Source organism: Raphanus sativus, chromosome 9 (genome assembly GCF_000801105.2).
Source record: "Raphanus sativus cultivar WK10039 chromosome 9, ASM80110v3, whole genome shotgun sequence".
Lineage (NCBI taxonomy): Eukaryota > Viridiplantae > Streptophyta > Magnoliopsida > Brassicales > Brassicaceae > Raphanus > Raphanus sativus.
This window is the reverse complement of record NC_079519.1, coordinates 28920919-28942098: the sequence shown is the minus strand read 5'-3', so window position 1 is coordinate 28942098 and position 21180 is coordinate 28920919. Positions and strand designations below refer to the sequence as shown.

At 33.6% G+C, this 21180-nt stretch overlaps 2 protein-coding genes across 3 annotated transcripts; one reads left to right on the top strand and one right to left on the bottom strand.

The window, feature by feature from the left end:
• The first annotated feature begins 1044 nt into the window (after positions 1-1044).
• Positions 1045-11514, top strand: LOC108825621 (flavin-containing monooxygenase FMO GS-OX2). Of its 2 annotated transcripts, XM_018598949.2 has the most exons (7): positions 1047-1650; positions 2724-2794; positions 9731-9886; positions 9993-10075; positions 10189-10324; positions 10401-10574; positions 11072-11514. In XM_018598949.2, the coding sequence occupies exons 1-7, from the start codon at positions 1107-1109 to the stop codon at positions 11258-11260; spliced, it is 1353 nt and encodes a 450-aa protein (XP_018454451.1). In that variant the 5' UTR covers positions 1047-1106; the 3' UTR covers positions 11261-11514. The 2 variants fall into 2 exon arrangements, with proteins under 2 accessions (XP_056851143.1, XP_018454451.1); XM_056995163.1 differs by lacking the exon at positions 11072-11514 and having other exon boundaries at positions 1045-1650; positions 10189-10319; positions 10401-10568.
• Positions 11515-17703: 6189 nt separating this feature from the next.
• LOC108825616 (putative disease resistance protein At1g63350) lies at positions 17704-20733 on the bottom strand. The gene is made up of 2 exons (XM_018598942.2): positions 18011-20733; positions 17704-17903 (listed from the first exon to the last, which is right to left on the bottom strand). Exons 1-2 carry the CDS (start codon positions 20666-20668, stop codon positions 17898-17900), a joined length of 2664 nt encoding a protein of 887 aa, XP_018454444.1. The 5' UTR covers positions 20669-20733; the 3' UTR covers positions 17704-17897.
• Between the last annotated feature and the right edge of the window lie 447 nt (positions 20734-21180).

Sequence of the window (21180 nt, the reverse complement as noted above, 5' to 3'; positions counted from 1 at the left end):
ATATCTACAAATTATGTAAATATTATTTAGTTTTAGTTTTTGATAAATATACAATTTTATATAATTTTAGTAATTTTGTACAAGTTGATTTAATACATTTAACCAAATGAAATAAATATTTTTTTAATCTAAGATTTTAACTTTATATATATCATTCTTAAATATAATTTAAAATAAAAAAAATTTTCTCTTAATTTTATGCTTAATTAATGATATTTATATTACTTATTGGTCAAAAATAAAATATATAATATTAATAAATTACATTTTAAAATATAAAATTTAACTTTAAAAAATTCATCACTACACATGGTGCAGGAAAACACCTAGATTAATAATTGTGACATGACTACTAAAATTGATGACATGTCTTGTAAATTAATATGACATGAACAATTATATTTAATGTTAATCTATATTTTTGGTAATTTTCTAAAAATATGGTAATAACTCATATATTACATTTATTATCGATTTATATTTTGGACTTTTTTAAAATATGGTAATAACTCATAATCATCTTTAAAATAAATATAATTCATAAGCATTTCAAAATTTGAAATATCATTTAAATTAAACATATTTCAAAAAAATATACATATTTTTAGAAAATTATAAAATTAAATCGTAAAATTATTAGTTTCTTATATATATCTACAGATTTTATAAATATTGTTTAATTTTAATTTTTGACATTATGCAATTTTACATATTTATTTAATATATTTAATTAAAATAAATAGATAGAAAAATCTACCTCAGATTATAATTTTAAATATATACATGCACATTCTTAAATATAATTTCAAATAAACAAAATTATTTTTATCTTAATTTTAGTCTTCAGTTAAATCAAATTTATATAAAAATATTGATAAAAAAAAGAAAATTTATAATATTAATAAAAGTTAAATGTAATTTATATTTATCTATTAAAAATATTTTAAAATTCTTTTACTGCACATGGTGCAGGAAAACACCTAGTTTTCTTTATAATGAAAATATAGTATTGTATATATCTTCCAGTTCTATATAAACCCATTTCTCTTAGGCCGAGTGGACGAAGACAACATACAACTAAAAAACGTACCATCGACGTTTTATAAATGGCACCAGGTCAAAACTCAATCAGTTCCAAATACGTGGCGGTGATCGGAGCCGGAGCATCCGGTTTAATAGCCGCCAGAGAGCTCCATCGCGAAGGTCACACCGTCGTCGTTTATGAGCGGGAGAAACAAGTGGGAGGTCTCTGGATTTACTCACCTACAACTGAATCCGACCCGCTTGGTCTTGACCCGAGGAGACCTATAGTTCACTCGAGTGTCTACGAGTCTCTCCGAACCAACCTCCCGAGAGAGTGTATGGGTTTCAGGGATTTTCCGTTCGTTCCACGTGTTGATGACTTGTCAAGAGACTCGAGAAGGTATCCGAGCCACAGGGAAGTTCTTGCGTACCTTCAAGACTTTGCGAGAGAGTTTAAAATAGAGGAGATGGTCCGGCTCGAGACAGAGGTGGTTAGGGTTGAGCCGGTTGAGGGGAAATGGAGGGTCCGGTCCAAAAACTCCGGTGATCTCTCGGACGATGAGATCTTTGACGCCGTCGTTGTTTGCAGTGGGCATTATACCGAACCTTACGTTGCTCGTATTCCTGGTAAAGATTGGTTTCTAAGTGCTTTTATAGCTTTGCAAGTGATTTGTTTATGATTATAATTTGCCTCGATGTTTTCTGCTGTCTCTTTTATCTGCTTGTTGCTTTTGACCTTAAAAAAATCAAATTGCATGCGGTGAGAGAGTTGGTAGAAAACCCAAGTAAAAATTAGTTTCTAATTGATTTTAGAGTTTTGCAAGTTATTTTTTTTATGATTCTTCTTTGCCTCAATATTGTTCGCAACTTAAAGCTTTTGACCTAAAAATAAATCAAATTGCGGTGAAAGAGTTGGAAGAAACCCCAAGTGAAACTGTTTAGGTATTATTTAACGATTTCATAAATATCACAACTTTTTGTCGTCTAAGCGGTTTAATTTTTTTTATCGCGTGTTTGTATTTCACACCTTGGCTTCAAGGGTTCAGCTAACAAAATTGTTTACGTTTTTTTTAATTTTTGAAGTTTATTTTAAGAATCAGTGATAAAAATAAAATATACTTCCTTAATTTTTGAAAATTAAAATTAGATTATTGGAAGTTTCATCCATTATACCGTAAATACTCAGATTGTTATTATTTATTTTAGTACATTTAATATTTTAATGATGTTTCACTATTTCTCTATATAGTTTAACTTATATTTTAATTTTAAAATAAAATGCCTTAGTAAGAGTCTAAAACATCAATTTTAAGAAGAAAATAATATAAAACAATAACATCAATGTTTAAAAACAAAGAGAGCATATAAGAATGATGCATTTGATGTTTATAATTTAAGAGTAAAACGTAAACATTACTATTTTCTTAGTATTTGTTTATACTTTTCTTAAATTCAAATAGTTATTGTGTATTTTCAGAAACAGTTAAAAACTTGATAACTTCTTTTACAGAACTCTATATATAAAGATACAAAAAAATGGAGATCAATTATGAAAAGATTTAAACCCCCATTAACGGATTTTGGATTACAATCGTTTACATTCATTCCCGACTGAAGACTTCAGTGATTATCTGTGCACTGTCTATATATATATATATATATCAATAAAAAATATTTAATTATAAAATATGTATATATAGGGATAAAATCATGGCCAGGAAAGCAGATTCATAGCCACAACTACAGAGTTCCTGGTCCATTCAAAAATGAGGTAAGCACAAAATATATGGCCTGTTATAATTTTATTATATATTGTTCTACTTTATATTACCTTTATATATATATTTATCAAAGTTATTATACTCGTAAGAAAGTCAGCCATATAAAAGAGGAATAAGAAAATAGAAGCATATCAAATATAAAAGAAAGAAATGATATTATTATTATTTGTTTGAAAAGGATAACATAAAATGATCACATTACAATTTTTTATATAGGCATAAAATTATAAAGTTACTTTACTAGTATATTTAATTAATTTAACTAAAAATACTTTATTTTTTGGTTTGGTCTGATTTAAAACCGAATCAAATCAAACCATTTGAGTTGAAAAAAATTTGAATTAAATGATTTAGATATAGAGTTTGATTTGATTTGGATCAGTTTGATTTAGTTTGGTTTGTTTTTTGTCCACGCCAACTTTCTTAAAAATAAGATTAAGGTATCTCCATTGCAAACACCTAACAAAGTATCTGACTAATAAAAATTATTAGAAAAAGACAAAATTGAAGAGACAAAGATATAATAAAGTATCTAATACGGTAATACCCCAGCTTTTTAAAAAAGTATTAAATACCAGACCTTTTTAGTTTTTAGAACCATGCAGGACACTTATGCTAAGAGTGCTTCCAACGTCAATATCTAACAAAGTATCCAACAAATATTATTATTTGTTTGAAAAGGATAACATAAAATGACCGCATTACAATTTCTTATATAGGCAGAAAAATTATGAAGTTACTTTACTAGTATATTTAATTAATCTAACTAAAAATACTTTAGTTTTTCGGTTTGATCCGATTTAAAACCGAACCAAATCAAACCATTTGGGTTGAAAAAATCTTGAATTAAATGATTTAGACGTAGAGTTTGATTTGATTTGAATCAGTTTGATTTGGTTTGATTTGTTTTTTTGTCCACACCGAGTTTCTTAAAAATAAGATTAAGGTATCTCTATTACCAATACCTAACAAAGTATCTGACTAATAAAAATTATTAGAAAATGACAAAATTGCCGTTATAAAAAAAAGAAAATGACAAAATTGAAGAGACAAAGATATAAAGTATCTAATACGTAATACCCCAGCTTTTTTTTTTTACAGTTACAAAAAAAAAAAAAAAAAAAAATACCCCAGCTTTTTAGAAAGTATTAAATACCCGACCTTTTTAGTTTTTAGAACCATGCAGGACACTCTTATGGTGAGAGTGCTTCCAACTAGGGGTGGGCACTTCGGTTATTTTATCGGTTCGGTTCGGGTTCGGTTCGGTTTGGTTAATTCGGTTCAATGATTTATCCAACCAAAGTAAATCATAGTTAGTTCGGTTTGGATCGGTTTCGGTTCGGTTTGAACTCAGTTCGGTTTGAATTCGGTTCGGTCTTAAAACACAAACGCATGGTCATAAAATCATCGTGTTGACGATTATAAAAAACTAAATTATGTTGACTAAATTCATTATAAAACCGAAAAAAACTTTTAGAAACACAAAACATTTATAAGAGCACAATCAAATCAAAATTAACTATAATAAATAGAAAATAAAAAACATCGTTAATAATACCTCTACACAATAAACTATGTAAACTAAATATAATGTAAAACTGAAACAAAAACTTTAACAAATTATAAACATCAAACAAAAATTAACTAAAGTAAATACAAAACTAAAAAAAAAAATCTTTAATAAAATTAACAATAACTTTAGTCTTAGCATTTTAGTATATTGTATATTGCTAATATGCACATTGGTTATGGGTTCGGTTTAGTTTGGTTCGGTTCAATGTGGTTCGGTTCGGTTGGTTCGGGTTGGGAAAATCTTAAACCTAACTGTTTGATAATAGACTTTGGTTCGGTTCGAATCGGTTTCGGTTCGGTTGGTTCGGTTCGATCGGTTCGGTTCGGTTTTTTTGCCCACCCCTACTTCCAACGTCAATATCTAACAACGTATCCGACAGATAAAAAGCATTAGAAAAAGGAAGAAAGCATCTGATGCCCCCCCCCCCCACGTTTTTAGAACATGTCCGGCACTCTTATGCCATTTGTTTATAAACAGTTCAGTTTTAGTAAATAAAACAAAACTTAGCTTTTTAACAAAACCATAATATAGTATTGATAAAAAGGCTGACAGATCCTCATATTTGAAGACATTGTCTGATAATTTTTCTCTAACTAACCATTTGTGGATGGTTCAATTTTGGTAAATAAAACAAAACTTAGCTTCTTAACAAACCATAATCTAATCTATTAAAATTGAAGTACACAAAAAAAAATCTTTAGTTTTTCTCAATTATTACCAATGTATGCCATTATTTTAAAACATGTCATTTTATAACTTACCAATCCTGCGTAATAATTTTTATAAAACCGAGTACACCTAAAATAACGTGGTTTGTTATCAAATATGCTTTGGTTTGATTTGATCAAAACAATCAGTGTAAAATAACGTGGTTTGTTATCAAATATGTCTTGGTTTAACTATATTCTTATTGGATGCTATTATATTACGGGATAAATCTAATATTTACTATTATCTTGGCCCATTTATCATCAAACCCACCTTTTTAGTTATATGTTAATGTAGATTAGTGTTTCAAAAAAAATGTTAATGTAGATTTAATAAATTTAAATCCCACGACTAATTTAATTATAAATGAACTAATAAAACAATAAAATTAATTTCAAAAATAAAGCTTTTATATAACTTATGGTATATGTCGTTCATTTTTAAATTACTCTAAGTTTCTATTTCATATTTTAAAAATAAAGATAAATGTTTCCATAAAAATTATGTGAATTTTATTTGATATTAGTCCAACCAATAGTCAATTCAATAAAAATATATATAGACTGACATGCAATTTATGACAAGAAACAAATGAATGTATATGTATTATAAATTATATAAACAAATATACAATATAAACTCTATAAATTAATGCTCGATAAAATAATAATCTTTATAAATTAATAAATTTAGCCGATCTCAATTGAAACCGATTTAAAATTTGACATAAATCGATAAAATAATAAGATAATAATTTTTTAGAAAATTCTAGGTAATTATATAGTCCCATTAAAATTATAAACTAATAATTTCTATGCATACAATTAATTATATGATGATACATAAAAATATATAATATTAATCATGAAAAAATATCAGTTTATAAAAAATAAAAATTAACATCCGCACGAGAGTGCGGGTCAATCTCTAGTATGATATTAATAATATAGCTGATAGATACTGATTTGAAAATATTGTCTGATAATATTGTTTTAAGACCATTTACAATGAACTTGTGTAATTTTTAATTCAACAGTTGAACCCTTGCAATGATCCGGATAAAACTCAAAGTTGCTAACATGGATTCATTTTGTATTGAAATTATTCAACTCGTTGAAAGCAAAAAAATGGACATCATTCTATGGAGCATTGCTTTTTCTTTGATTTAAATATAAATTGAAATATATGATTTTTCTTATTGGTTACTATAACGTTTTCGTATTTTTCACCCTGGTTAGAAAAAGTCAATTATTTGATTTTAAATAATTTTTTTATATATTAGTTTAAGAGATCTATAAATAGAGATTTATTTTATTCTATTTGGACACTAAAATATTATTTTTATAAAATATATTTCAAGAGTAGTTATTTTAGTATTGGTTCACTATTCAATATATATATATATATACATTTATAAATATATATATATATATATATAATATATCTCTATATATATTTATATTTTTGTTTAAATATTAGATATTTTAATTGAATTACATTTTATCATTTTTGTATATAAATATATAAGTATATAAAATAGTAGGATAAAGTGTTAGTATAGAGATAATTTATATAAATGTTGCATTAATATGTGGAAAAAAGAAGATGATGTGGATTATGAAAAGTGTAAAAAGAAGATGATGTGGATTATAAAAAAGAAGATGATGAGACAATATTTTACCAAATAAAAATAATAAAATATAAAAAAGTTTGAGAGAGAATAGAAATCAGTATGTAAAAGAGGGTTGTTTACCTCTTTAAATATTTTCAGCACACGTAACTTTATGTCATTGGTTTAGTTTTAAAACAAAAAAAGTAAATTTTAACTAAATAATCAAGCCATATTAAAATATCAATATAAAGTTCATAAAGCACTACTTTTAGATACTACACCGCTAAAAGTGTTCTAATAAGAGCATCTTTAGCTAAAAGTGTTCTAATAAGAACATCTTTAACGCAACATCTTATTTTGGGGTGCTTATTTGATTTTTTTGTGTGACAAAAAATTAAAAAAAAATCAATCACGAGCTGCTACGTGTTAGTGAGGCTCGCGAATAGGGCAAAAGTCGGTGTTTAAATAAGCTGTAGAAATGCCGGTTTTTAAAATTTTGTGAGATCCACCCACTACTATATTAGTATTTGATAAGCACCCTTATAAGCACTCCCGTTAATGGTGCTCTAAGTACTCTTATACGAAGGCACCTCTCTCCATTCTTCTTCTTCTCTCCTATTTTTTCATTTCTTTTAACATTTTAAAGACAAGTCTAGATATATATAATGTTTTATAATGATTGTGACTGATCGGTTGTTTTAGAGTAATATTTTACTTCAGATTTAAAATTACTCAATTTCAGCTATAAATTACCAATCAGGTTGAATACTATAATTTTGTTATTACTCTAGTTACTATTAAGAAAAATAAAAGGAAAAAACATACTAGATTTTACTCCATGTTTTGTTAGAGCACCTCCATTAGTCATTTATAATAGGATTAGATTTTGATCCGCTCTTAAAAAGGCGGGTATATTTTTTAGAAATTTAGTTTTAATACTGGTGTCATTTAGTTATATTTATGTTTTTCTTTTTATAATATTTTTCTAATGATTAATAAACTTTTTTAATATCTATTATATTAAAAGAGAAGTCATGATTTTTTTGATGTGTGATATTCTTATTTGGACTATTTTATAGAAAGTTTATTAAATGTATATACTTAATACTAATAATATATAACATTTTTAACTATTTTAATCATAGTATCTTTTGATATTTTTTAATTTAAATATATATATATATATATATATATATTAAATCTGTTGAAAAGATATAATATGATCTTAATTTTCAAAAATTGAATATAAATAATTTCACTAATTTCATAATTAGTAATGAAATTTTATTTTACATTTCTATATATATATATATATATTATATATATATATATATATATATATTCAGTTATATTTTATAAAATGAAAAATATTCTATTTTATAAAATGAAAATAATATATATATATATATATACACACGTGAAAATAAATACCCGGGTTGTGCAGGTCAAAATCTAGTATTCTACTAAAATAGTTGGATATATCACACCAATATTAATCTATTCTATTAAAATAGGTGGATCATACCAATATTAATAGGTCATGATGATTCATATATTTTATATAACCTATATATATTACATGATTTATAAAATATGATTTTTAATACATTTTATCTATGTTTAGTTTCTTACATAAAACATATACATTGTGCAAAATGTTTTTGTTGGCAACTTATATATATAATACACATTTTCTCTTTAATATATAATCACAATTTCTCTTATTCTCTAGTGGGAACCATGCTAAACTGTCCATGTAAGTCGTCTTACCAAAAGTATCTAATCACCATGCAGATAAAACTTAAAAATTTTAGATCACGTAACTGATTTTAATAACGTTTAGTTCTTATTTATAAACATTTAAGTTCTCATTTGATAAGAAGATATCAAAAGTTTCACCGAATGTTTTCTTTTTAAACTGTCGGTATGTGTGGGTACCAAGAATTTATAGGGATGGAAGTTACAAATGATGTCTTGACTAACAAAAAGGTAATTGCGGTTATATAAAGAGGTAATAATAAAGAGGTAATAAATGATGCAGTTATAAACAACAAATTATCCCTAAATAAAAGCAACACATTATTAGACATAACTTTTATTAATTGGTCGATCTGCTGTTTTAATAGAATAGACATCTCAAGACAAAAATGAAAAAGTATATATAAAGCAGCAGAGAGAGAGAATCAGTTGAGTGAAGAGATTTCTTCTCTGACCTTTTAGAACCTCTTTTTTATTCCTATTCATCTAATTGGTTAGTTTATTTGTTAAATAAAAAGATTTATTTTTAGCTTTAAAATTTTTAGAAGAGATCTAACCAATGATGTTGCTCTTGGAATAACCGGTTTTACTCCGGTGTTTCAAAAGAAAAATGTTTCATAAAACTGATTTTGTTCCATTTTTTTCCACTCTTTCACCTTTTCAATTTATTCTACTTTTTTACCTTTTTATAACTTCTACTTTTTACCTTTTTATTTATTTTAATTTACTCTGATGTTTACCAATCAACTCACTAAACTTATGTAATTACTGTAGAACGGAGGAGACAGCATTCTATATCGAGTGAAAAAATATTATAGTATGATATTTATAATATAGTATAAATGATTATATATTGTTTGTTGAAGAAGAAAAACATACATATGAAAAATAGTATTGATATTGAATCTAGAGTTTTGTCTTCATTGTAGTTTATGTCAGTCACTTCATATAAGTGACATACATTTTTTATTAATATAAAATCGATTTTTTATAATTATAAAAATATAGTAAAATATGTGAAAGAATTTTAATCCGCATGCATATATATCCGTTTTGAAAAAGATAAATTTTACAGCATAAATGAAGATCTACTTTTCAATATTATTGTTTTACTTATAGATGGAGAGTCATTGTCTCCCACATACACTTTGATTAGATAAACAAATACGAAACATTGGCCTTTTATGGTTTTCTAATCAATTATAGTTTTTTGTGTTGTAGGGTGGACTTTCCCTTTATGATATGCGTTTTTTTTTGTGTTGATGTTTTTGGTAGGTGGTGGTGGTTATCGGAAATTTTGCGAGCGGTGCTGATATTAGTAGAGACGTAGCTAAGGTCGCCAAAGAAGTCCACATTGCGTCTAGAGGGAGGGAAGCCGATACGTATGAGAAGCTTTCCGTGCCCACAAACAATCTATGGATTCATTCTGAGGTAAAGCTTACAACTTTATTTTGGATTATAATAAGTTCAAAAACATTCATCTCATAATTCATCTCAAAACCAACTACATAATGAAAGTTTAACATATTCCTCGTAGATAGAGACTGCATGTGAGGATGGCTCAATTATTTTCAAAAATGGGAAGGCAGTTCATGCAGATACCGTTGTGTATTGCACCGGGTATTTTCTTAACCATTTCCAATATTTTATGCTTCTATATAGCGAGATGTCGGCATACGTAAAACGTGTGATGGATTTTCATTATATTTCTTATGTCTTGGTTTACTGTTCAGGTACAAGTATAAGTTTCCATTTCTTGAAACCAATGGCTATATGAGCATTGATGATAACCGCGTTGAGCCTTTATACAAACATGTCTTTCCACCAGCGCTTGCCCCAGGGCTTTCTTTTGTTGGTTTACCAGGCATGGTTAGTCTCAATCGAAATTCCTTTAATTGGTTTTAAGTCTCTCACTTCTAATTTTGATATATTATTTTATGATCAGGGCATACAATTCGTTATGTTTGAAATCCAAAGCAAATGGGTAGCTGCGGTTTTGTCTGGACGAGTTACACTTCCTTCACCGGAAATGATGATGGAAGATGTTATAGCTTCCTCTGCCATGCTTGAAGCGTTAGGTATTCCCAAGAGACATACACATAAATTGGGTAAAATTCAGGTAAGTTCGGTTTCTTCACGTGTATAAATATATAGGTCTCGATATTTTCAAACATTATTTAATACTCTCCTTCCTTTTATATTAGTTGTCGTTCTACGCTTTGAAATTTATTTTATTTAAAGTGTGTTCTTATATTTTTAATTTATATGTTTGGCAGAATTTTAAAATTTTTCTTATTTTTATCTCATTAAATATAAAAATAGATATAAAAATAGTACACTGACCAAGGGCAAAAATAAAACGTTTGATCGTTTTGAATATACATGGAAAACCATTAAAATATATAATATGAAAGTATATTTTGCATTTACATTTCAATTGTTTTCGAGTGGTAAAAGAAAATTTAGTTTATCATAAAATATTTGTCTTGCAAAGTATAAAAAGACTATCATTGTGTGTAGCTTTGAAATTTTGAATTTATAAATTACGAATGAACTTGGGTGTTACTGGTAGCTTAACAAGAGCATCATTATATCAGTGACTTTTCTCTCTTGCAGTCTAAGTACCTTGACTGGGTCGCAGAAGAATGTGGTTGCCAGCTTGTTGAACCTTGGAGAACAAAACAAGTTGACCGTGGTTACGGAAGTCTTGTCTCAAACCCTGAAAATTATCGCGATGAATGGGACGACGATGATCTCATAAAAGAAGCGTACGAGGACTTTGCTAGTAAGAAGTTGATTAGCTAGTTTTCTTCCTTCTTATTTCCCCGAATAAAGAAGATGATATCCTACAATGCTGCATACTTGTTTTTAAGGGTCTACTTGTATTATTTTTTAAAATGTTGGTTAATAAAGCTGAATGTAAGGGTTGCACTACAAAAAAAAACCATTGTTTAGCATCATTTACTTTTAATATTTGCATTATTTATAAATGATGTAAAATAAATTTGTATCACTTTAATAAATAACTCTGAAAGTTGTAATGCAAATAATTTACATTATTTTAAATAGTTCAGAATTAATTCAGGGGTTTACATCTACATTTTCTTCACAATGATAAATTTTAGTTTTAGAAAATTTGATTTCTCAGATTTTATTTTACTATTATAGTTTGAAAATCCTAATTTGTACAGTCTCTAATGATTTGTTTTTCAAAATTAAAATTAATAAAATGTATCTATAATTTAGTTAATCATAGAATAACTAAATAACATATGAATAATATTTCTTAAAGATACGGTTGATAAATTCAACAACGGAAAATTGTAAATAAAATTGTTGGAAGAAAAACTACCAGAGTTGTTTTCATAAATAATATTTTTGTATGATTTTATAGCATCATAACCTTATTTAAAAGTTTTTTAAAAAATTATGGATTACATTTTCTTGAAATGCTTTAGACCACCGAAATGACGGCACTGGCAGCATGCAACAGCTTTTATGTCCCAGTACCAATTTTTATTTGAACATATGTCTTCGGAAAACTGTTTTCCGAAAACATTTATTCTTCTGCCTTTGTTGCACTCCATTTGTTTGCAACTTTCCATTCATACACCTCAACAAATAGACTCTTTTTCAGCCATAGTTGAAGTGACAGGTGTACATGTTCGTTTGTAAACAACCCACCACTAACCTTGTTCATTATAACGAGCGTGAAAAGCTCTGGAACTGTCCGCGTTTTATCTGCCATGATCTTCTAACTGGACCACACCTGAGAAAGAGATTCATTGAGCTCATGTGCACAATTGCCTGCCTTGTGCATCCTTCTGAACAGGTCTACCAGAACCATTTTCAGAGCTTTCACAACGCCTCGGAAGATGATCCCAGCAGATATTGGCGATATATATCATATATATTTGAGATATACTTGTATTGTTAGTTAATGATAAGTCTTGTATTAAGTCTTGTATATATCTCCTATTTGTGTGGAGAGTAGGGCATCTCGTTTATGTATATATACGGCAGAAGCCGATGTCAATAAAACACAAGTGTTCGATATCTTATTCTACATGGTATCAGAGCATCGATCAATCTAAAGTTATACAAAATTCCTGAGTTTTTGTAGTTTGTTCTTAGTCAGAACAGAGTTCGTCGGTGACGATGTCGGATGAAGAAAAGAAGTCAGAAGAGTCTTCTGCCATGGTGAAGAAGATTGGTGGAGCTGAGTTAGCTCCTTCTTCGCCGTACAAGTTGTATGGATCCGATAATCCTGGATCTGTAATTACTTCAGTCATGTTAACTGGAGAAAATTATAATAAGTGGGCCAACGAGATGCTTAATGCACTCCAGGCTAAGCGTAAGACTGGTTTCATAAACGGTACCTTGAAGAAACCTTCGTTGGACGATCCAGATTATGAGAATTGGATAGCAGTGAATTCAATGATCATAGGATGGATACGTTCTTCAATTGACTCCAAGGTCAAGTCGTCGGTGTCTTTCATATCTGAAGCTAGTCACCTGTGGTCTGAATTGAAGCAGCGATTCTCAGTCGGGAATAAGGTTCGCATTCATCAGCTCAAGGCTCACTTGGCTTCGTGTCGTCAAGAGGGTCAGAGTGTACTTGAGTATTATGGTCGTTTGTGTTCGCTCTGGGAAGAGTATGCAATCTACAGGCCGTTGCCAATGTGTACATGTGGAGTTGCTGCAGATATTTCGAAGGAAAGAGAGGATGACAAAGTGCATCAGTTTCTGATGGGACTAGATGATTCACGCTATGGTGGGCTGTGTACAACTCTTATCGGGATGGATCCACTGCCTACTATTGGCGAAGTGTACTCGAAAGTGATTAGAGAAGAGCAGAGGTTGACGGCTTCTCGTGGTCGTGAGCAACAATAGGAAGCAGTTGGGTTTCTTGCTCGACAAGGTGAAGGCTCCACTCGAAGTGACGATCAGAACAGCTTGAAAAATGACAGTATACTTCGTGGAAGAGATCGTGCAGTCGCGTGTTCTCACTGTGGACGTACTGGTCACGATAAGAAGAGCTGCTGGTCTTTGAATGGTTTTCCAGATTGGTGGAACGAGCGAGCTTCAGGTCGTGGAAGAGGTAGAGGTGGTCGTGGTGCTAGTAATGGCAGTGGTCGTGGAAGAGGACTGGCATCTGCGGCGCATGCTACAAGCTCCAACGCCTCAGCTTTTCCTGAGTTTACTCAAGATCAATGGAAGGTTTTGTCTCAGATAATCCAAGAGAAGTCCGGTGCCGATAAGCTTTCTGGTAAGAACAAGTTCGGTGATGTAATACTCGACTCTGGGGCGTCTCACCACATGACGGGACAGCTTTCATTGTTGTCTAACGTAGTACCTATATCACCATGTTCCGTGGGTTTTGCGGATGGTAGCAAAACGTTTGCTCTCAGTATGGGGTGTTTCCCACTGTCGGGAAAAGTGACTTTGAATAACGTTCTATATGTGCCTTCTCTGAATTGCACTTTGATTTCAGTCTCTAAAATACTGAAACAAACGGGTTGTCTTGCTACCTTTACTGATACAATTTGTGTTTTACAGGACCGTTTCTCGAGGACTCTGATTGGAACCGGTGAAGAGCGTGATGGGGTTTACTTCTTGACGGATGTTGCTACTGCGAAGATTCATTCTGTGTCGGCATCTACGGATCAGACTCTGTGGCATCGACGCTTGGGACATCCGAGTTTTTCAGTGCTTTCAGCTTTGCCTGTGTTTTCATCTACTTCTATTAGCTCTAGCTCTTGTGATGTATGCTTTCGTGCTAAACAAACTAGAGATGTTTTTCCAGACAGTATTAATAAATCCGATGATTGTTTTTCATTGATTCATGTTGATGTTTGGGGTCCTTACCGTGTTCCATCTTCCTGCGGTGCGGTCTATTTTTTGACAATTGTTGATGATCACTCTCGGGCAGTATGGACCTACTTGCTACTCGAAAAATCAGAAGTTCGTCGTGTTCTGCTCAATTTCTTTGCCTATGCTGAAAAGCAATTTGGTAAAAGTGTTAAGATGGTTCGTAGTGACAACGGAACCGAGTTTATGTGCTTGTCTAGTAATTTTCGTGAGCAAGGCATAGTTCATCAGACTTCTTGTGTTGGTACTCCACAACAAAATGGTCGTGTTGAGCGCAAACATAGACACATTCTCAATGTTTCTAGAGCGCTGTTGTTTCAAGCTAGTATGCCGGTTACTTTTTGGGGAGAAGCAGTCTTAACGGCAGCTTATCTCATTAACCGTACTCCTACAGCTGTACTTAAGGGACGCTCGCCGTATGAAGTTCTACATGGGAGCAAACCGGATATGTCTTTGTTGCGAGTATTTGGTTCAGCTTGCCATGTTCATCGTGTTCCTCGTGACAGAGACAAGTTCAGCGAGAGGAGTCGAGAGTGTGTGTTTGTCGGTTATCCTTTTGGGAAAAAGGGATATAAGGTGTATGACAGGGATCGCAATGTGTTCTTTGTCTCTCGTGATGTTATTTTCCGTGAAGATATATTTCCATATGCAACTGATGATGCTTCTTTGCCGTCACTTGTTATGGCTAATGAGGTTGTTGATGAAGATTGGTTAGTCACCTCGCCTGTACAAGCAAGGGGGAGTGATTGTTTGCCTCCAGTTAGTCCAGTTGTCAATGTTCCAGTAACTGAAGATTCTGACAATGAAGAGGTAGTTGGCGACACTTTTTTGTCTCCTAAGGTTGCAGAGGTCACACCTGAACCTGCGTCAGGAGTCAGTACACCAGTTACAAATTCTGAACCAGTTGCAGTTGTCGTTCCACAGCCTCTTGATCCTACTCCTGCAGTTGATACGGTTTCACCAGAACCTGTTGAGTTACTCGGTCGTGGTCATCGTTCACGTTTGCCGTCTGTCAAGCTACACGACTATATCACCTACAATGCAAAAATTAAGGCGCTGGTTAGTATGTCATCTGAAACCCATCACGCTCCCATCGTGTCTCCTGCTAGGTCCTCTGTCTCGGTTCAAGGTAACTCACTGTATCCCTTGACAAACTATGTTTCTGATTCTAACTTTTCTGCTCAGCATCGTGTGTTCTTAGCAAATATTACAGCAGTTACAGAACCTAGACATTTTAAAGAAGCTGCTGGCATCAAGGTCTGGGATGATGCAATGGTAGTTGAGGTTGTCGCACTTGAAGGTCAGCACACATGGGACATTGTTGATTTGCCGCCTGGTAAGGTTGCCATCGGTTGCTTGTGGGTCTACAAGATTAAATATAATGCTGACGGTACCATTACACGGTACAAAGCTCGGTTGGTTGTCTGTGGTAATAAACAGGTGGAAGGACAGGACTATAAGGAGACGTTTGCTCCGGTCGTTAAGCTAACTACGGTACAAACATTACTCAAGATGGCTGCTGCAAAACAGTGGGAGGTTTATCAGATGGATGTTAATAACGCTTTTCTTCATGGTGATCTTGAGGAAGAAGTGTACATGATGCTGCCACCAGGTTTTCGTCATTCACATCCTAATAAAGTTTGTCGTCTTCGTAAGTCTCTATATGGGCTCAAGCAGGCTCCTCGCTGTTGGTTTAAGAAGCTGTCTGATGCACTGCTGAAGTTTGGTTTCGTACAGTCTTACGATGACTATTCACTTTTCTCCTACACTCGTCGTGACGTTGAGATTCGAGTGCTCGTCTACGTGGATGACTTGATTATTTGTGGTAACCATAGTCATATGATCCTGAAGTTTAAGGATTATTTGGGTAAATGTTTTTCTATGAAAGACTTGGGTAAGTTAAAATATTTTTTGGGTATAGAAGTGAGCAGAGGTCCTGAAGGAATGTTTTTATCTCAGCGCAAGTATGCTCTGGATATTATAGCTGACACTGGTAATCTTGGGTCTAAGCCAGCTGCAACTCCGCTAGAACAGAATCATCATCTTGCTACTGTTGACAGTCCAGCTCTGTCTGACCCAAAGAAGTATCGTCGGTTGATGGGGCGTCTGATTTATCTCACTCATACTCGGCCTGAGTTGAGCTACTGCGTCCATCTTCTCTCCCAGTTCATGAAGAAGCCAAAGGAAGCTCATTGGGACGCTGCGCTCCGTGTTGTACGTTTTCTGAAAGGGTCTGTTGGACAGGGTATCTTTCTTAGTTCGAGCCCCGACCTGTCTCTCACTATATACTGCGATTCAGACTGGTCCTCGTGTCCGTTAACTCGGCGGTCGCTGAGTGCGTATGTGGTCATGTTGGGTGATTCACCCATCTCGTGGAAGACTAAAAAGCAGAAAACAGTTTCTCATTCTTCCGCTGAAGCTGAGTATCGATGCATGGCTGTTGGTCTTCGTGAAGTTAAATGGCTTCGCAAGTTGTTGAAGGGATTAGATGTTGAACAACGTGCACCCACCCGGTTCTTCTGTGATAGCAAATCTGCTATTTATATAGCTACTAACCCGGTTTTCCATGAGCGTACGAAACATATTGAAAATGACTGTCACTCTGTGCGAGATGCTGTGAAAGGTGGCTTGATTAATCTACATCACATTCGAACGTCGGAGCAGGTTGCAGATATTTTGACAAAGGCTCTTGGACGTGCTCAGTTCAGTACGTTGTTGTCCAAGTTGGGCGTTCGGAACCTCCACACTCCAACTTGAGGGGGAGTATTGGCGATATATATCATATATATTTGAGATATACTTGTATTGTTAGTTAATGATAAGTCTTGTATTAAGTCTTGTATATATCTCCTATTTGTGTGGAGAGTAGGGCATCTCGTTCATGTATATATACGGCAGAAGCCGATGTCAATAAAACACAAGTGTTCGATATCTTATTCTACAGAAACCATCAACGTCTCGCAAGAAAACAGCCGCATATGAACATGCTCGCGTTTTGACAATAATGTTCCAAGAATAATGAGTCCCTTGACATGACCAGTGTGTAATGAGCTTGCATATGAGCCTCATGAATTTGTGCACTCACTAAATGAATCACTGTATCAAGAAAAATCAGACAATGTACTTATCCTATGCTGACTTGTGGCTTCACTTTTCTTCCTCTCAGAAGCATTGAATCAGCCATACACTTCTCTGCTTGTATCATGAAACGAAAAGCAAAAGCGTGAAGCAGTCTTAATGTCTTCTAACAACGTCTATGCCCACGTCACGAATAAACGACCACCAAACCCATGCAACAAATTTCCGTTCCAAGTTAACAGCCTGTGAACTATATAAGCCACTTCAGAGTAAACCCAAGTGACTAACAGATTTCTATCTCTCGACACTCTCTTAAAATATAACGTAACCATAGTAGAGATCAATTAATGTCGGCACAAATTATTTTTTTAAAAAAATAGAAAAATAATTCACAGAAAGCAAACGGATAGAGAGATAAAGACTTTCCCTCTAGGATAAAACCCAAATGACATCATCCACTTGGAACCTTGCATGATCAAAGTGCTGGCTATAATCAAACCTAACACAGACAAAAAGAGATACAAACAAGAGAAGATGAGTTCATAACACTGAGTAATAAAAAAAATCTTTTTAGAAACAAACAAGAGAAGGTGAGAAAATTTAGACCTTTTTGCATGAAGATAAGAAGCGGATTTTGGTAGCTTCGTCCTCCCATTCCACACAGTCAATCCATTCTTTCTCTCTGTAGTATATGATAAGTCCATCATCACCATGCTTGCCACTTTGGGAATAGAGTGGAAGCTTTTTCAGATTTGAACATTCGGATACATGGATCTCCTGTAGATATGGAAAGGGTAGAGGATTCCAATAGATATTCTTCAGCTCTGGTAGATTCTTCAACTTAAGAGAAACCAGCTTTGGAAAAGGACCAATCCCCGATAGGTCACCTTTCTCTTTATTTATTATATCTTCTAGTTCACGTGAATCAGAAACATGAAGACTTTTAAGATTCGGAGCAAGCATCAGCAACGTCAATTCCCTCAGGCAATCACAAAATGTTATATCCACGTGGGAGAGGTTCAAGAAACGTGGGCTACTTGAATCGTGTAGTGAAGAAAACGCCATGCATATATTTTCCATCTTTATCTCATAGACACGGCATTCACGGATGCTGAAATCTCGAAGCTTATCCATAGCTACTACTGGGAGTGATATTTCAAACGGTTGCCGACTATTTGTCAAACCCCTCGAAGAATCACAGAACTCTATAGATCGCGTGCACCTCATCAGCTTACGAGAGCGCAAGAAATGCTCGAAACTCTGAGATATCCTGAATCCAATGGTTAGAATCTCTAAATGCTCCAAGCTTTCCAGCTCTTCCACTGTGTAACGGTCCCATGAAAAATAAGAGTAGGATAGTTTTAGTGTTTTCAAATTATGCAGACGCGATATCCCAGCGATGCTCCAAAGCTCATGCGTTTCCCTAAGATCCAAGTGGTTTAGATTAATCAACGCTTGCAGCAGATCCATGCGGAGTGCACTTATACGAGTCCACGACAAGTTGAGATATTGCAAGGAAACTAGTTTTGATATTCCATTCGGCAGTTCCGAGAGATCTCCGTTATGCGAAAGATCCAAAACAACTAGCTTTTGCATGTATTCGAAGAACTCACTCGAGATACTTCGTACTCCAGCCGATCTCATGAGGAAAGTTTTGAGTTCTTGACATTTAGGACTTCCAGGGAGCAGGTAGATGCCATTCTCACACAATGACATCCTTTTCACTACTTCCCAATTCTTAACCTTTGGCATCACACTTAACCCGACACCCGCACGAACGACGAATGCCTCTTTCTGCTTTCCCAAATCAGATGCAATCCACAAGGCCATCTCACGAACTACATCATGCATACACACACTCTTAGTTCTGTGACGATCCATCAACAATGATGCGCGAACAAGACTACCAATTATTTCGTAACCCTTGTTCTCAGCCCTTTCTGTACCTTCACTTGCATCTATAATCCCTTCGCATATCCAATAATCAATCAAAGTTTCTTTAAGAATTTCGTAATCTTCCGGAAGTAAAGCGCAGTACAACAAACACGCTTTGACCTTCTCCCCTTTGAGACTATCGTAGCTAAACTTTAGAAGAGGTAGGATCTGATCTTCCATGCCGGAAAACTCGATAGCGTACGAAGTCAAAATATCTATCGCGTGATTCCACTCTTGTATCGTCCTCTTGCATGACATGGTCTCGCCTATGACATCGAGCGCCAACGGTAGGCCACGGCATTTTCTAGCAACTACTCTTGCGAGATTGGGGATCTCCGGATCGCTTCCAAGCGTTACTTTCCCAACTTTCTTCTGGAATAAATCAAATGCGTCTTCGTCCGACAAGCATTGGACTTCCATCGCGTTTTCAGCCCCCATCCGTGCACATACATCCTGAGAGCGAGTGGTGAATGCCACTCTGCATTGGTTTTCCGTTGTGGGAATTGGGATTCCAATCTTGGTCAAATCCACCTTCTCCCAAATATCATCTAGAAGCAAGACGAATCTCTTTTTCCTTAAGAAATTGTACATATCCTCCGTCTTTTGGCTTTTCTGTTTTTCTCTCCACTCCTCCCCACCAAGACCGACTTTCCGAGCGACTTCGTCTTGAATGTTATCCAACTGTAAATCTTTAGAAACCACAACCCAAATCACGAAATCAAATCCACACCTCTTGTCACCGAACTTATTGTTGATCTGCGTAAGAAGCGTTGTTTTGCCTACTCCTCCCATACCGTAGAAGCCCATGATACCAACTCCATCTTCCTTGAGCTGTTTCCATGCCTTTTCAAGCATCGTTTCTTGACCAACAATCACCGGTTTAATTTGTACTTCCTGCACTTCAGATATTTGATTTTGCTCAACCAAGACTTCGAAATCTTGGCTTTTGAGTATCTCGACTCTCCTCAACATCAAGATAACACTTCTACCGTAACGGTAGCTGGATTTTAAACTATAGGAACAAAAACCACAGAGACACAGCTTTTGAAGTTCAACATCTCTCCCATCAAGTAGATCGTTGACTTCTTTTTCAATAGTCTCAACTCTAGTAAGCCATACCTGGACTTCGACAAGCCTTCGAAGACCTCTATCCTCCTCTCTTGTGATCCTTCTTAACCAATCATCCCGCTTAGCCGCGAGTTCTTCCATGGCTGTCGCTAGAGACGTGAGATTCTTCTTGAGGTCGTGTAGACAAGCTATTCTCTCGTCTAGCCAGCGGGAGATTTTGTTTATACAAGGATCACAAGGTATCGAGAAAGAAATTCCCATTTTTTTCGGCAAGGAAAATATCTGAAATTTTGAAATTCACTGCGCTGATTATGAGAAAAACAGTGACTGTGAGAGGATGGAGATGATAAGTCCGGGTAAGTAGAGCCTACACAGACTCATCTTTGGGCCTCGTTTAAGTACTTATTGGGCTGCTTGTTACTCTCACTCAGTAAAGCCTTATTTTAATTCTCTATTTAGCTATGTTCTTGTTGTGTAAAACGATCATCAAAACATTCATCGAAAATTGTCTCTGTCTTCTTCCTCTAGTCTTCTTCTTCCTTCCTCTGATTCTTCTGTTCTTCTCATATATTTCTTAAGATAAGCTCAACTCCCGTACCAAGGATCTTACTTTCAAATTTATAAACACTTCATTTCAGTTTAATACTTCCTTTATTCCAAATGAAAAGTCTTACAGACCAATTTAAATTCAAATGAAAAACGAATACAATAAAACCATAGTCTTATATGACTTAAGTAAAAGCTTTTGAAAATGAAAACCCAAATGTGTGGCA